Source organism: Mytilus galloprovincialis, chromosome 8 (assembly GCF_965363235.1).
Source record: "Mytilus galloprovincialis chromosome 8, xbMytGall1.hap1.1, whole genome shotgun sequence".
In the NCBI taxonomy this organism is placed as follows: domain Eukaryota; kingdom Metazoa; phylum Mollusca; class Bivalvia; order Mytilida; family Mytilidae; genus Mytilus; species Mytilus galloprovincialis.
The window spans coordinates 16,593,237-16,608,528 of NC_134845.1; the positions used below are offsets into that span (position 1 = coordinate 16,593,237).

General features: G+C 32.9%; 1 protein-coding gene across 1 annotated transcript; it reads left to right on the forward strand.

Moving 5' to 3' along the window:
- The first annotated feature begins 3,403 nt into the window (after positions 1 to 3,403).
- On the forward strand, positions 3,404 to 8,583 carry LOC143085192 (uncharacterized). The gene is made up of 4 exons (XM_076261423.1): positions 3,404 to 3,525; positions 5,642 to 5,789; positions 7,054 to 7,149; positions 8,424 to 8,583. The coding sequence occupies exons 1-4, from the start codon at positions 3,505 to 3,507 to the stop codon at positions 8,552 to 8,554; spliced, it is 396 nt and encodes a 131-aa protein (XP_076117538.1). The 5' UTR covers positions 3,404 to 3,504; the 3' UTR covers positions 8,555 to 8,583.
- Positions 8,584 to 15,292: the final 6,709 nt, after the last annotated feature.

The window sequence follows — 15,292 nt, forward strand, 5'->3', positions numbered from 1 at the left end:
TGAACAAACTTAGATAGAAATTGTTTTTTAAACTAGACTGCCCTTTATAAACATCTGTGAATTAATGAAAAGTTTATACATGAAAATTAATGTACAAAAAAGATTTGGTGCAGCTTTTGGGCCACTTAAATGTTTGACTACCGTGTCATTTTGCCTGGTAGATCCTTTGTTTCTTATTTCATAGAACCCTCCACTACTGTCAATGATGTGCATCACAACATTTTGACCTAGAGTGTTAATTTTTTTTCTAGGCAGCTCGAATGGTTGGAACATGTTTTACAGTAGAACCATTCTACCGTCATTAATGTGTCAAAAAGCGCGTATGGCCTACACTATTTTAATCTTGGTATCTATGTGATGAGTTAATTTGTTTAATATTGTCTGATTAGAATCGGTCTGATGAGTTTAAATTCAGGTTTCAACTCCCTCAAGCAAAGTTGACCTGAGAGGGATTTGGCTATATATTTTAGGTCTTTTGTTTTATAGCTTCTTAACTGTTCCGGTTCTTATTCATTTTTCAAATATTTGGGTTGATAATAAATCCAGAAATCGCTTCGAACGCGTGGAAATGTCGTGTGTTTTTATTTTTATAGCCGACAATACGATATTTTTTTTTATCGAAGGCCATACAGTTGCCTATATTTGACTACATCCACTTCATTTGAAATCTGGCGAGTACATGTCTCATTGGCAAGCATACTACAACTAATATATCACATGAATGTTGATTTCAAGTTTAAGAAAGCCTAAATTTGTTTTTCCTGCCATATTTGAGACATATAAATTGAAAGCTGAAATCATCTCAAATCACCCTCATTGTCTATTTCATAATGTAAGTCCAGCTCTGAGGCAGAATTAACTGTATTCGTTGTATCCTTTATCTCTTATTTGAAGGGATAGATTCGTTCAACATAGTTACCAAATTTTGAATTATTGAGTGAGAGAACATCATCTGTATAGTGAAAAGTAAAATTAAAGGATACTGCTCACCTCTTTTCTTTCTCCTAAGATGATACTGTATGAAGTCAGCCTCGTAAGAATAGAGAAAAAAGTTGGCAAGAAGAGGGCACCTTTGGTTCCCATTGGATATGCCGATAGTTTGTTGAAAAAAACACGTCCTCCAAACGTGCTGTTGTCAATCAAGAAATCTAGCATCCTGATAATGTCAGTTTCAGAGATTTTGTTTTGTCTGAAGCAGAGAGATTATTTACAAAGTAGGATTTGTCTCTCCCTAATACTTGTATCTACCTCGGTCGTTTTTTTTTAAAGAAACAAAGCAATAATTACTCTCTCAAGTTGTCTTTTAGTTTGGAAATACTTGTGTAAAGTGTAAAAAAGTCAAATGTTTTAATACTATTGCAAGACGAAAGGGATTTAGACTGTATATACTGTAAACAATCTTCGGATTCTTTTAGCATTCTTGTTTGATTCACGCCACCTCTTTAATTGTCATTTTCACAAAAACTTTGACGCCCAGCTTTGATTGCTTATATCATTGATGTTAATAATGTAGAAAGAGGTTACGTTGAGCACTTGGAAGATCAAGCAGTAAACCATTGTGCGTAGGGACATTCAAGTTTAAGTAACCAATTCAGGGATGGATTGATTGATTGATTTTTGGTGGTTTAACGCCACTTTGATGCACCCGCATTTAGGCTATTTCGTGGCGGCCATTTTTTATTGGTTAAGGAAGCTGGGGAATATTCAGGGATGGAAAATTCAGTTTTTCATCTTTGGTTGATATTCCAAAGGAACATAGAACAGATATATGATTATCCAGGATTTCCTCTTTTATAAGTGTCTTGGGTGTATATTAAACTTCAAAATATCAAATTTCACATAATACATATTTGAATTTATTGAATCTAAATCACATGAAATTGTAGAGCGAAATATTAGATATTGATCAAACAGCCAAAGTGCAACTCACATCTGTTTGTGTATAGAAAGGCTCATATTCTACAAATGATTCTCCTGCCAACCAACAAGGGATCCACGGTTAAAAATATAAGTAAAATGTAAAACGTTAGAAAGAAAAGACCCATTGGTGACCTTCGGCTGTTGTCTTCTCTTTGTTCTGATTGTTGTCTCTGTGACACATTCCCCATTTCAATTCTCAATTTTATTTCTGATATCTCATGAATCTTTAAATGAATAGAAAATCTGACAGATTTTTTTAGAATGTGGAGATCTACCTTCTGTTCGTCTTTTTCATGCATCACCGTATTGCGGTTATACAAAATATATTTTTCAATTTAAAATCCTAATCACAAGGTGCTGAATTTCGATTTCTTTAGAAATTTGAAATTCAAGCTGTGACTCTTATACGCTTTTAATACTAATGTTTATTATAACTGAATGCTAGACAATACTAGACATGCTGTAATATAATGTAATTTTATAAAAAAAATATACAAAGGATAAAAATAAATCCTCAACTGTTACAAACAGCCAATCCAATTGTTCAGTGGCAATCCCAATAAAAAAGAACTGAGTTTTGAGCCCCCCATGCTGATAATAATAAGGAGAGGAGGCAGAGGTAGTAGGTGTAGATGTCGAAAAGGGGGATAAAGGGGCGGGATCGGTGCATGAAGAATTAGAAAGCAAAATGAAAAAGGAAGAGGTCTGAGGAAACGGTGTTTGATGTGCCAGGAGTAATGATGGAGGGGACGGGAAGTGGGGTTAAGTTTGGGGCTTAGGAACGTCCCTGTCGACGACAGTTTGATTGCACTATACAAGTAGATTGACGGTATTTGTCTTTAAAATCTCTCAAGGAACCTCATTTACCATACCATTTATTTTTTATACATTCATTTGTGTGGAAAAAAACAAAACAAACAAAGATATTGGAGGGAAACGATTCGACTTTTTGACGATTTCCTTTGCCTATCATGTGTTTATCAATCAAGAACATTACATTTCTGTTACACTTATCATTAAAATGTGTAGGATACTTCTTTACGTAGTAAAATATGTTAAAACTTTGAGAAATATCACACTGTGAAGTTATTTTGTTTTTCGGTTACCTGCATCTCTACACTGAGAGAATGACTTCTCTGGGTAGTATGTTCGATGTTCTTCCGCACTATGTTGGTGATCCTTATGATCGAATTTCTCCCGTATCTGTACCTTGCTCGGAGCTCCTTATCTGTGAGGTCATCTTATGTAAGTAGCCTTTTTCTATATTTTCTGGGTGGCTTTGGATCTATTACCAAACAACAGTGTCACATTTAAACGTTATTCAACTCTAATAAACCTTTGTGCAACAGAAATAACGGTCATTTAGTTTTAATTGAGGTTTAAGATATATTTAACTAATACTTATTAATAAGTTAAATGACGTTTGTGCAACCCAGTTCTGAACTTATGGTGATTAAAAGAGTTATTAGTTTGGATCGTACGTGTTTCCTGACAAATGCGGTTATCAAAACGCCCACTATTGTTTAGTATATAATGACCAGAAATGGAAAATGAACGTCATTTGAATATAAGGTTATAAAGAATATGAAGTATTTTATTATACTGGTAAGTATATTTAACTTTTATTTCAGAAAGCATCTTCAACATACCACTAAAGACCTTTCGTAAATAGACTTATGGTCCGAGACCACAATTATTTCATAGTGCATTTCTTTTAGAACATAAATGAAAGTAAAAATAATCCCAACTGCGCTTTCTCAAAGAAACTTCTACAGTGTGTTGTACTACTTTTGGGACAAATTATATCAAAATTATAGAAAACTGCATCGGCTCTAACTCAAAATATGAACAATTTTATGTTTAGGGCGTCTTGAAATCTTTTGACAGCTTCCGAAGTGCTAATTTTAAACCTTTTTCAGCTGGCCCAAATCACTGCTTTCCATTAAAATTCTGGGACCAAATTTTTTTACAGTGTAATTTCACCCCCTACTTGCAATTTGAGGCATTAAACATGGAGAAATAAATTAGGAAGGGGTAAAAAAAATAATGGCAAGTAACCCACTGTCAACACTAGGGACTATAAGGAAGTTATATATGAACATGCACATTTAATGTGTTTTGTTGATCACATTAAAATTCTTAATCTAATAAAAATATAATTTAATTGGATGCTCCGTATTAACCTTTTGGCTGTGAAAAATGAAAATGATGTAATTTGAAAACCTTATGATACAAATAGTTATCAAAGTACCAGGAATATATTTTAGTACGCCAGACGCGCGTTTCGTCTACATAAGACATCAGTGACGCTCAGATTAAAATAGTTATAAAGCCAAACAAGTACAAAGTTGAAGAGGATTGAGGATCCAAAATTCCAAAAAGTTGTGCCAAATACGGCTAAGGTAATCTATGCCTGGGATAAGATAGCTAGACTCTTAGTTTATTAATAATTTAAACTTATCAACGTAGATTGTAAGAAAAGCAATTTATTATTCATGTCAGTTCGTAAGCAACAACCACTGATAACGTCAATAAGTTCATAACTACGATGTAAATACTTCGGGCTCCGTACTATTAATACCCAGTAAATAATAGACTACACGCAATGCTATGTTAGCTATGCACAATATATTATTGATTTTAAATCTATACAAATATTACATCATTTATGAAAATAATAAGGATTGACTACCCAAGGAATAAATTACCATTTCTGATGGATCTTTTGAAGACAAAATTTTAATCCTTCAAAAATGTTTATAATATCTCAACTCATAATTGGGTAACAACTAACAAAATATAACATGACTAGGTGTGATAAAACTACTTCTATTCGAAACTAGACATCGAAAATTAGAAAGTTTCATACATCTATAAAAAAAAACCTTTCAAAATGTTATCATACATTAATTCTGTCGGACTTCATTATTTATATTCGTTAATAAAATCTGCCATATGAACATTATGTTAACACAGTAACATATTTCTTTGTAAACTACCAGAAATCTGTAAAAACTGATTTAATCGTATCATTTACAGATCTTGTGATATATCGTGTTGATCGTGTTTATACAAACCTGGTAACAAGTCTAATTCTGTAGATCACATTCGTGAAAAGCAGACGAGATTGTAGTGCGACATTATGAACATATCCGTTATCATCTGTGAAACGAATATTCTATAACGGTCAACCAACTCGTGATTGCATCCGTAAAATTTACGAAGGAGTTATTTCAACCTCATCGTTATAACTTTTGGTTAGATAGCCTTCTTTTGACCAGCAACCCTCTATCAAGGAAATCATGACAGAAAAAAAACCACCTAAGGATATATCTTATGAAAAAGGAGAAATATACTCCATATACAGGCACGGAGGGGATGTTGCTACATAGAAATGGAAAGTTGACAATTGGAGACCTGAAATTATCTCTTTTGTCGTAAAGTGTTGAGACTCATTGTCAATTTCTATATGTGAGTCAATATATGAAACAGACTTAACTGTATGTGTTGTATTCTTTATCTTAAGTTTTATGGGATTGATGCTTTGTGTTTTGTAATGTATAGAGAAACAATCCCCTAAATCAATACATGACATTAATTTCCTCAAGTCAAAGGAACAATGTTATTAGATATGACAAGGATCGGCTACCTTAGTTTGTGCAATGAAAAATACTTTGTTTACGTCGTTATAACTAACTGCGCTAATTACCTTTCTTTGCAGAGTATATTAGGAATTGTGTGGTGTTCCAATTATCATTTAAGATCAAGTAACAGTACTATATGTACCAAATCACGTGATTGTACTTCAACTGCACCATGTTGTAGGGATGCTTATAATAATACACTTACTGACCAGGAAAATCACTTCGGTATGTTACTGTTGTAGTAAGAAGTTTTACGATATCTGTTACCACTTAAAAGTCAGATTAACTAATTTTTGAATGGCAAATTTGTCCCTCACATTGTGTATGATTAATGCAGCAGCGTAATTGTATATACTGAAAGTATGTAAACGCAAATTATCATTAATATTAAGCCAAACGAAATTTAGAAAATCGTTTTATTTTAGAATCTCTAGCTTAGTTATCAGTTACTCTATAACATAGCATGAGATCTACGATGACTTTCAGTAGGTAGGAACACGCAACAAATATTCAGTAAAATTTATCTTTTATTTTATTCACAAGCTTACGCATGCCCCTTTTTCAATATGTTTTGAAATTATTACTGGCATATCATTTTTACATATTAGTGGTTTTTATTATAATATTGTAAATACAATTTTAACAACATACAAACATCCACAGTAACAAAAAAAGAATCTCCCAACTGTCTATTGGCGGAGATAAATACATTAAACAAACATTGTTGATGTTTCTCTGAAATCACTTACACACTTTAACTAGTTCGAATCATTTCTATAATTACCTTTTTTGAATGCAACGTTAAAGAGTAATAGATTCTTCAATTTTCTGGGTAGTTGATAAAGACCGTTGGTTGTCTTGTCGTTAATGGTATTTTGTACGATCTTGTCAGTCTCACTTCGACTCTTCACAGGTTGGGATTTGTTGACTGTCTCCATAAAACCAGGGTTCTTTCACCATTTTCTACATACAAAAAAATGCCGGTAGCAAGTCAGTAATATGATAGTTGTTATCCATTCGTTTGACGTGTTTGATGTGTTTGAGCTTTTGATTTTGCCATTTGCTTCGGGAGTTTCCGTTTAGAAATTTCCTCGGAGCTCGGTATTGTTTATTTTACATTTTTCTATAACCGGGGAATTTCGTAGAATCTGTATTTAAGTTGAAATGAACTAACTTAAATAATGATATGAGTGTTTGCACCTGTCCTAAGTCATGAATCTGATGTTCAGTGGTTGTCGTATGTTTATGTGGTTCATCAGTGTTTCTCGTTTTTTATATAGATTAGACCGTTTGTCCCGTTTGAATGGTTTTACACCAGTAATGGTTGGGGCACTTTATAGCTTGCTGTTCGGTGTGAACCTAGACTCCTTGTTGAAGACCTACCTTGACCTATAATGGTTTATTTTTATAAATTGTGACTTGGATGGAGAGTTGCGTCATTGGAACTCATCCCACATCTTCCTAGTATATCTACTTATTTATTTATTAGGTTCGGTTCTAGGAGGTTCAACTCCAAGTGGAATATGTTCGAGTGAACTTGGAAAGAAAGGGGAAGAATGTGACTCTTCTTGTGGATGCGAATCTGGTTAGTACATGTATATTATAAAATACTAATTTAGCATTAAATATAAATTTTGCATGCATGCGATGTTGTCTTACGTGTACAGCAGAAGAACCTCAATTCTATCGTTATTGACACAGGACACGTAAAGTAAAAATTAAAGGCTGTCCGATAATAAGGCGTTGTTTTGTTCCTCTGTGTGGATTTCTACAGAACTAATAGATTTTGAAAAACAAATGATTTTTTCTTTCTATGTGATTTATCGGTGGTATATCAGTCGTTTATCTTTATTAGCATGTAATTTTATCATAAAATGATTTCCTATGTTTTCAAATTCATCGATGATAAAAATAAAACATATTAAAAAACACAAAATACCGAAACATCAAAGGTACAAAAAGAAAGTGTGTTTCGTAAAGCAGTTCTTAAATAATGCAAAGCGTAAATGATGAAGAATCAGGCATCAGTACATTTTTTATTTAGTTGATGTCACCAGTTTTTGCATCAAATGTTAAAAAGCCGACTTAATGTGTTTATATTTTATTTCATACAGTATAAAAGTCCCACATATAGCTAATGATAACCATGTGTTTAATTGAAATATTTATTGTTGCTGTTAGAAATAACAACATATTCAGTTATATTGGCTATACCATGGCGATCAGCTTGTATTGGATGAATGAAGCCTTGAGCAAACCAAAACATACAAAAGAAAACTCACAATACTAGACAATTGGCCGTTTCATAATCTAAAGCATTACGGGTAATTTCATTGTTCGTATCCAAAAATGAAAATAACGTCACGTCATTGGTTAAATTTCCATTGTTTATGACATTTTAACCAATCAGGACATTTTGGTGTACACTTTTGAAAATTTTACCCAGGATGCATTACATACTGAAACGGCAAATTAGAATAAGAATCAGACGCACTTGTCACATGCTGATTACAACTTATAATCTTTGTTTAACAGCTGGCTAGTGATGGCTGTAGAAGACCTACTCTAACCACTCAGGCACCGATGCCTACATTTTGTTTAATGGGAAACCGGCTAAATAACTCTGACAAGTTAAATTATGAATACTCAATAAATGATTTATGAATCTTATGATGATTGGACTACGCCAAAAAAACGGAACTACAGGGAAAAAAATAATAATATATTAAAATTAACATCGTCATAAAATGTACAGACCATATAGCATTCTTCAGTTACAACATTTATATTTCATTCAAATCTAGATCCAAAATAAATTCTTATATCTGTATATGATGATTTTTTTTTATTATGCTGTAGGTTATACATGTTATCGGCCAATGTCTGGAGTTTGCTGTCCTCCAAGAAGATGCTATGATGCCGCTTGGGTAAAACAGCAACAAGATCACTGGGCTAATTGTCACCCACCAACATGTTTTGTACCTCCATAAATCAAACCATAATAAAATGAAAATATTGAGCGCGTATTTAATGTTAAGTATGTTAATGACGGAGTATTAATATATTTTGGACAATCGGTTACATGTATACTAATATATATGTAGGACTTAAATCTATGGTGCGTTCCAAATTTATGGCAGATTCCTAATCTATGGCAAATTAGACGTCATGTCATTCCAAATGTACGGCAGATTTTCTAAGACGAAGAGTATGAAGCGCCGGAGACAAAATATCGAAGTAGGTAAAAAAAAAGACAAGTCTATTTACTAGTATATGTGTAAATATGAATTACTCTCAATTTGCAAAACATTTTTGTTATAATTCTAGTTAATGTATAAAATATATATTGTTTTTCTCTGGCTGTTTATGACGTCTTTACACTAAATCCATGGGATGTTGGATGTGTACGGATTGATAGTTTAGTCTTAGTTGCATGATTTTTTATTAGTTGTTAGTGGCTTTGAACTAGCTGTCTGATAACTGCGAGTACTTTCAGATCTGTTCACTGTGTCTTTTGGTGTCGGGGGTATAAGTACCGGGCCACGTCCACTTGTATTTTTGTCCATCTGATGAGTTAAGCCTTTTTCAACTCATTTTTATAGTTCTTTCTTATGTTGTACTGTTATACCACTGTCCCAGGTTAGGGGGAGAGTTGGGATCCCGTTAACATGTTTAACCCGCAACATTATTTATGTATGTGCCTGTCCCGAGTCAGGAGCCTGTAATTCAGTGGTTGTCGTTTGTTTGTGTGTTGCATATTTGTTTTTCGTTCATTTATTTGTACATAAATAAGGCAGTTTGTTTTCTCGTTTGAATTGTTTTACATTGTCTTATCGGGGCCTTTTATAGCTAACTATGCGGTATGGGCTTTGCTCATTGTTGAAGGCCGTACGGTGACCTATACATGCTATAGTTGTTAATGTCTGTGTCATTTTGGTCTTTTGTGGATAGTTGTCTCATTGGCAATCAAACCACATCTTCTTTTTTATAGACAGACAATTAACGACCTGAATATTACTTAATACATGTATATATTAATTCACATGAAAGCAATTAGTTTTTTGATATGAGTTTAGAATGAGTAAAAATATTTTTTGAAAAAGTTCTGTCGATACGTGATCTTTTTATCTACAGAGATATTGTACACAATGATCGTGCAATCCCATTTGTTTTATACATCATTACTTGAAGCAAGGCGCACAATGCATTGTCAACCAAATGACGATACTGTTATAAGTTAAATGCGCGTATATTGATTGGTAAAATTGTTTAGAGTTGAAAAACCGGGACAGGAACAATTAACGAAAAGTACCATTGAGTTACTGGATACTGAGTCCAGACAGACACTTACATAATGTGGCGAGGATAGATATGTCTGCTAGCGCCAAACCCTCTATGCAACATTGGACAGTAGTAAAAAAGTACAACTTTAAAAGTTAAATAACAAAAATACCGAACTCCAAGGAAAATTCCTTATAAATGGCAAATAAAAGTTTAAAAAAGCCAAGCTGTGTAAAGCGCAATACATTGCTTCAGTTATGCGTACTATTATGCCAGACTTCATCAGCGTCTTTAAAAACTAAATTCATTTTATGATTACACTTTAGACTTAAGATGAGGACAACCTGTACATAAAAGTACAAAAGAGACCAGTTAACAATTAATGGATATCAGCCATTGAGGTGATGAGGCTATTTTACAGTGATGATTCATCAGTTTCTAGTTTTTTTTTTTCTCCTTGGGGAAATGTAAAAAGTTGTGTACTTGGCATGAGCTAACATTATGAGGATATACAGTTCTTTATTGTTAATTTGACCTCTTGATACTATTTGTGATGCTTTTTGTTATTTTATGTTAATATAGATTTTGTCATTATACCAGCTTTGATTATTTGGAGTAACAATAAAGCTATTTTTCATTTACCTGTGTAGAATATGAAACCGTTTTTTTTTCTCCAAAAGTGATGATTTTCTAAAAATTGTTAAATATTTCACAGTGGTATCTTACCATAGCTTTGTATGAACTCGATTATTTACTTTTGACCTTGAATATTTATCCCTAATAATTTTATTAACTATGTATTGCATTCAGGTATCGCAGATCAAATTTATTCTTCCATAGTGTCGTAATTTACGTTTTTGATTGAGTTAAGCCTTTCAATTGATATTTTATCGTGTGCTTTTCTATATTGTGATGTTATACTATTGTATCAAAAATGGGAGAAGGTTTTGTACCATAAAAACATTTAATCTCGCTACAAATGTTTGCACCTTTCCGAAGTTAGGCATCTGATGTACAGTAGTTGTCGTTTGTTTATGTAATGTATACGTGTTTCTCGTTTATCGTGTTTTTAATATAGATTAGAATTGGTTTTAACGTTTTAATGGTTTTACATTAGTAATTTTAGGGCCCTTTAAAACGTGTTGTTCGGTGTGAGCCAATGTTCCGTGTGGAAGGCCGTACCTTGACCTATAATGGTTTACTTTTATAAATTGTTATTTGGATGGAGAGTTGTCTCATTGGCACTCACATCTTCTCATATATATGCACTAACTATTGTTGATTTAAAAAATTTAACTAATAACCGTCTGACGCAATGATAGATAAAAAAAAAAACAATTAACGTTGATATAAGAGTCATTATGTAAAAAAGAATATCACGGAAATACCAGTTAATGCCAGTGTCAAAATATTGCCCGTGATCATTTCTTTGTTTTATGAAGCCTTAAATGTAGATCATGGTCAATTATGAAGGCTGAACAAATAAAACATTATTGGTATTTTTGATGAAATTGTATCACTCCCTACTCTTACTCTACGCAAAAATTGAATTATATTTCTCTCTAGGTAATTACTGGATTGTATCTACACATATTCCCACTCAATATATAGTGGAAATTATTCGAGAGTGTCACTTTTAGGTTTTCTTTTGCAATTACAATGTTTTTTTAAATTGAATTTAACATAAAAGAAACATTTATTCCATTAAGTCAAACATTCTATTGTGTATACCTTTGATAACGCTCATTTAAATCCAAAACGTCACAACAGACACGATAATAACAAACGTTTAGAATATTCGGGTATTATCCTAGAATTAAAAATTAAATGAAAACTACACTGCTCGTAAAAAAGACAATCGTTTCTGTGAACTTGTTTCAAATTTATACATGAACATTCATAAACAAACTTGAGGCTCTTAAGAGCCTGTGGCGCTCACCTTGGTCTATGTGCATATTAAACAAAGGAAACAGATGGATTCATGACAAAATTGTGTTTTCGTGATGGTGATGTGTTTGTAGATCAAACTGTACTGATCATTCTTGCTTCTTACAATTTTCTCTATCTGTAATGAACTTGGCCCTTTAGCAACAGAGGAAAACATTTTGTAAAAACTTACCAAAATTGACCAACTTAATGAAAATTGTTAAAAATTGACTATAAAGGGCAATAACTCCTTAAGGGGTCGGGTCTACTGACCATTTTGGTAATGTTAACTTATTTGTAGATCTTACTTTGCTGAACATTATTGCTGTTTACAGTTTATCTCTATCTATAATAGTATTCAAGATAATAACAAATAAACGGCAATATTTCTTTAAAAATGGAAGCAACCCAACAACCAGTTGTCCAATTCATTAACAAATTTCAGGGCACATAGATAATGACTTGAAAAACAATGTAGATCTTAATTTGCTGAACATTATTGCTGTAAACAGTTTATTTCTATCTATACCAGTATTCAAGATAATAACAAAAAACGGCCAAATTTCTTTAAAAATTACCAATTTGGGGTTTGGGGGGGGGGGGGGGGACAGCAACCTAACAATCAGATGTCCAATTCATCTAAAAATTTCAGGGCAGATATATATTTACTAGATAAACAAGTTAACCCCTTGTAAGATTTGCTTTAAATGCTTTGGTTTTAGAGGTATAAGCCAAAATCTACATTTTACCCCTATCTTTTATTTTTAGCCAATGGCGGCCATCTTGGTTGGCTGACCGGATCACTGCACACAATGTAACACTAGATACCCTTATAATGATTGTGGCTAAATTTTGTTAAATTGGTCCAGTAGTTTCAGAGGAGAAAATTTTTGTAAAAGATTACAAAATTTACGAAAAATTGGAAAAAAAATGACTATTTAGGGCAATAACTCCTTAAGGGGTCAACTGACCATTTTGATCATGTTGACTTATTTGTAAATCTTACTTTGCTGAACATTATTGCTGTTTACAGTTTATCTCTATCTATAATAATTTTCAAGATAATAACCGAAAACGGACAAAGTTTCCTTAAAATTACCAATTCAGGGGCAGCAACCCAACAACCCATTGTCCGATTCATCTGAAAATTACAGGGCAGATAGATCTTGACTTAGTAAACAATTTTTACTCGTGTCAGATTACTTTAAATTCTTTGGTTTCAGAGTTATAAGCCAAAATATACATTTTACCCCTATGTTTCATTTTTAGCCATGGCGGCCATCTTAGTTGGTTTGGCAGGTCACCGGACAAAATTTTCAAACTAGATACCCCAATGATGATTGTGCCCAGGTTTGGTTAAATTTGGCCCAGTAGTTTCAAAGGAGAAGATTTTTGTAAAAGTTAACGACGACGACGGACGACGGACGCAAAGTGATGAGAAAAGTTCACTTGGTCTTTTGGGCCAGGTGAGCTAAAAAGGAACTGTTACAGCTTTTAGACTACTTAAATGTTTGTTTCACGTTTCATTTTACCTGGTAGATACTTGTTTCGTTTTAAATAGGGACAATTCTAGCATCACTCATGAGTCTTTTGCAGTCAAAAAGCGCGTCTGGCTTAATAGATGAGTTTATTAATTAGATATTTTCTGATTAGAATCGATATGATGAGTTTAAAGCCCTTTTCATTTGATTTTGTTGTTTGTTTTTATGTTGTTCTGTTTCACCACAGTCCTATTTTAAGGAGATGGTTGGTGCCTTTTATCAAAGCATGTCTAAACGTCATATTTGTTTTAAATTAGGCCATTATTTTTCTCGATTGAAATGTTTCTTATTTTAATGTTTGGGCTTTAATAGTAAAAAGTAAAATCACAAAAATACTGAACTTAGAGGAAGATCAATTGGGAAAGTCCATAATCACATGGCAAAATCAAATAACAAAACGCATCAAAAACGAATGGACAAAAACTGTCATATTCCTGACTTGGTACAGGCATTTTCAAATGTAGAAAGTGGTGGATTAAACCTGGTTCTATAGCGCTAACCCTCTCACTCTCATCAATTTCCGATATTTTTACATTAATGCTTTAAATAAACAGACACAATAAATATAATAGTCAAAATATGGGTACATCAGTCATCATCGTTTAACAATTTTAAAAGGAACAATTTAACAGAACACAAAAACATCTACTATCTACGAACACATGGATTGATTTGAGTGTCTGACGTCAGAAAATTTTATACGTCACATAAATTTGTCGTTCAATGTGCGTACAAACAATTTTAAAATTTTCATGGGAATGTTAGCATACAGGGTTAAAAAATCAAAAGTATGTAAGAATAAATTTAAGAAATAGACCGAGATTTAAACTAGTCCAAAAATTATGTATAGAATTTATAAGAATCCAAAAATAGTTAATTCCACTACGCGATTGAATGATTTTGACGTTTGTGGTTCAACGTATATTGTAATTCATAATAGAAATATATCATAATGACATATAATAGAACAATATCATACTGACGGGATCTTTTAAAGTACAGAGTCACGTTATAAGAACAAAAGAAATACAAAAGGTCGCAAATACAAAACAAACCACAAAAAAATGAAAGCCAATACAAACACATTGACGAGATGTATAAGTACCGAGCCACGTGAAACGGATATCACATGAAACCATTCAACAGTAAAAGTAATATTAATAATAGAACAAAGACAAATGAAAGAACTATAAAACACGTTGTTAAGATGATAAACAACATCAGTACGAAGAATCTATACATCAAGACCATCGTGTATTATTTGAGAAGTTGATACGGAATATTTATCAACAAGGTCTTGGTACCTTCCGATGAACTTTTTTAGAAAAAGAACGAGACGTTCTTTGACATACCCCTGTTTCATCAACTTTCTACTCAGACACTGATGACGTATTACAAAGTCTGAGTAGGAGCTGCAAGCTCTTGAATATCGAATAAGTTGGGAAATATATATCCCATATGCAGGTGCAGTTGGTATATTGCTACTAAGGTGGGGGAAATTTATGATTTCAAAATTAAAATCGTCTCGTTTGTCATAGATTCTGGTACTGAGATGACTGTGTAAGTCAAATTCGAGATATAAGTCTAAAAATGAGGCGGAGGAAGCCGTGTCTGTTGTTTCTTTAATCTCTAGTTCTTTAGGATATATTAATGGAACCCATTCAGAAAAATTCGGATTGTTTATGGAAAGAACATCATCAATATATCTGAAAGTGAAATTAAATAATCTGGCTTCTTTGATTCTCTTGTTTTTTACAAGTGTCTGGAGGAACTCCGATTCATATGCAAATAAGAAGAGGTCGGCAAGAAGAGGCGCACAGTTTGTTCCCATAGGAATGCCGACAATTTGTTGGAAAAGTCTACCTCCAAACTCAACAAATATGTTGTCGATAAGAAACTCCAGCATACTGACCACTTGTTCTTCTGTGTAGCATATTTTACCTTTTTGTTTGTCACTATTTACGAAATATGTCTTATGAA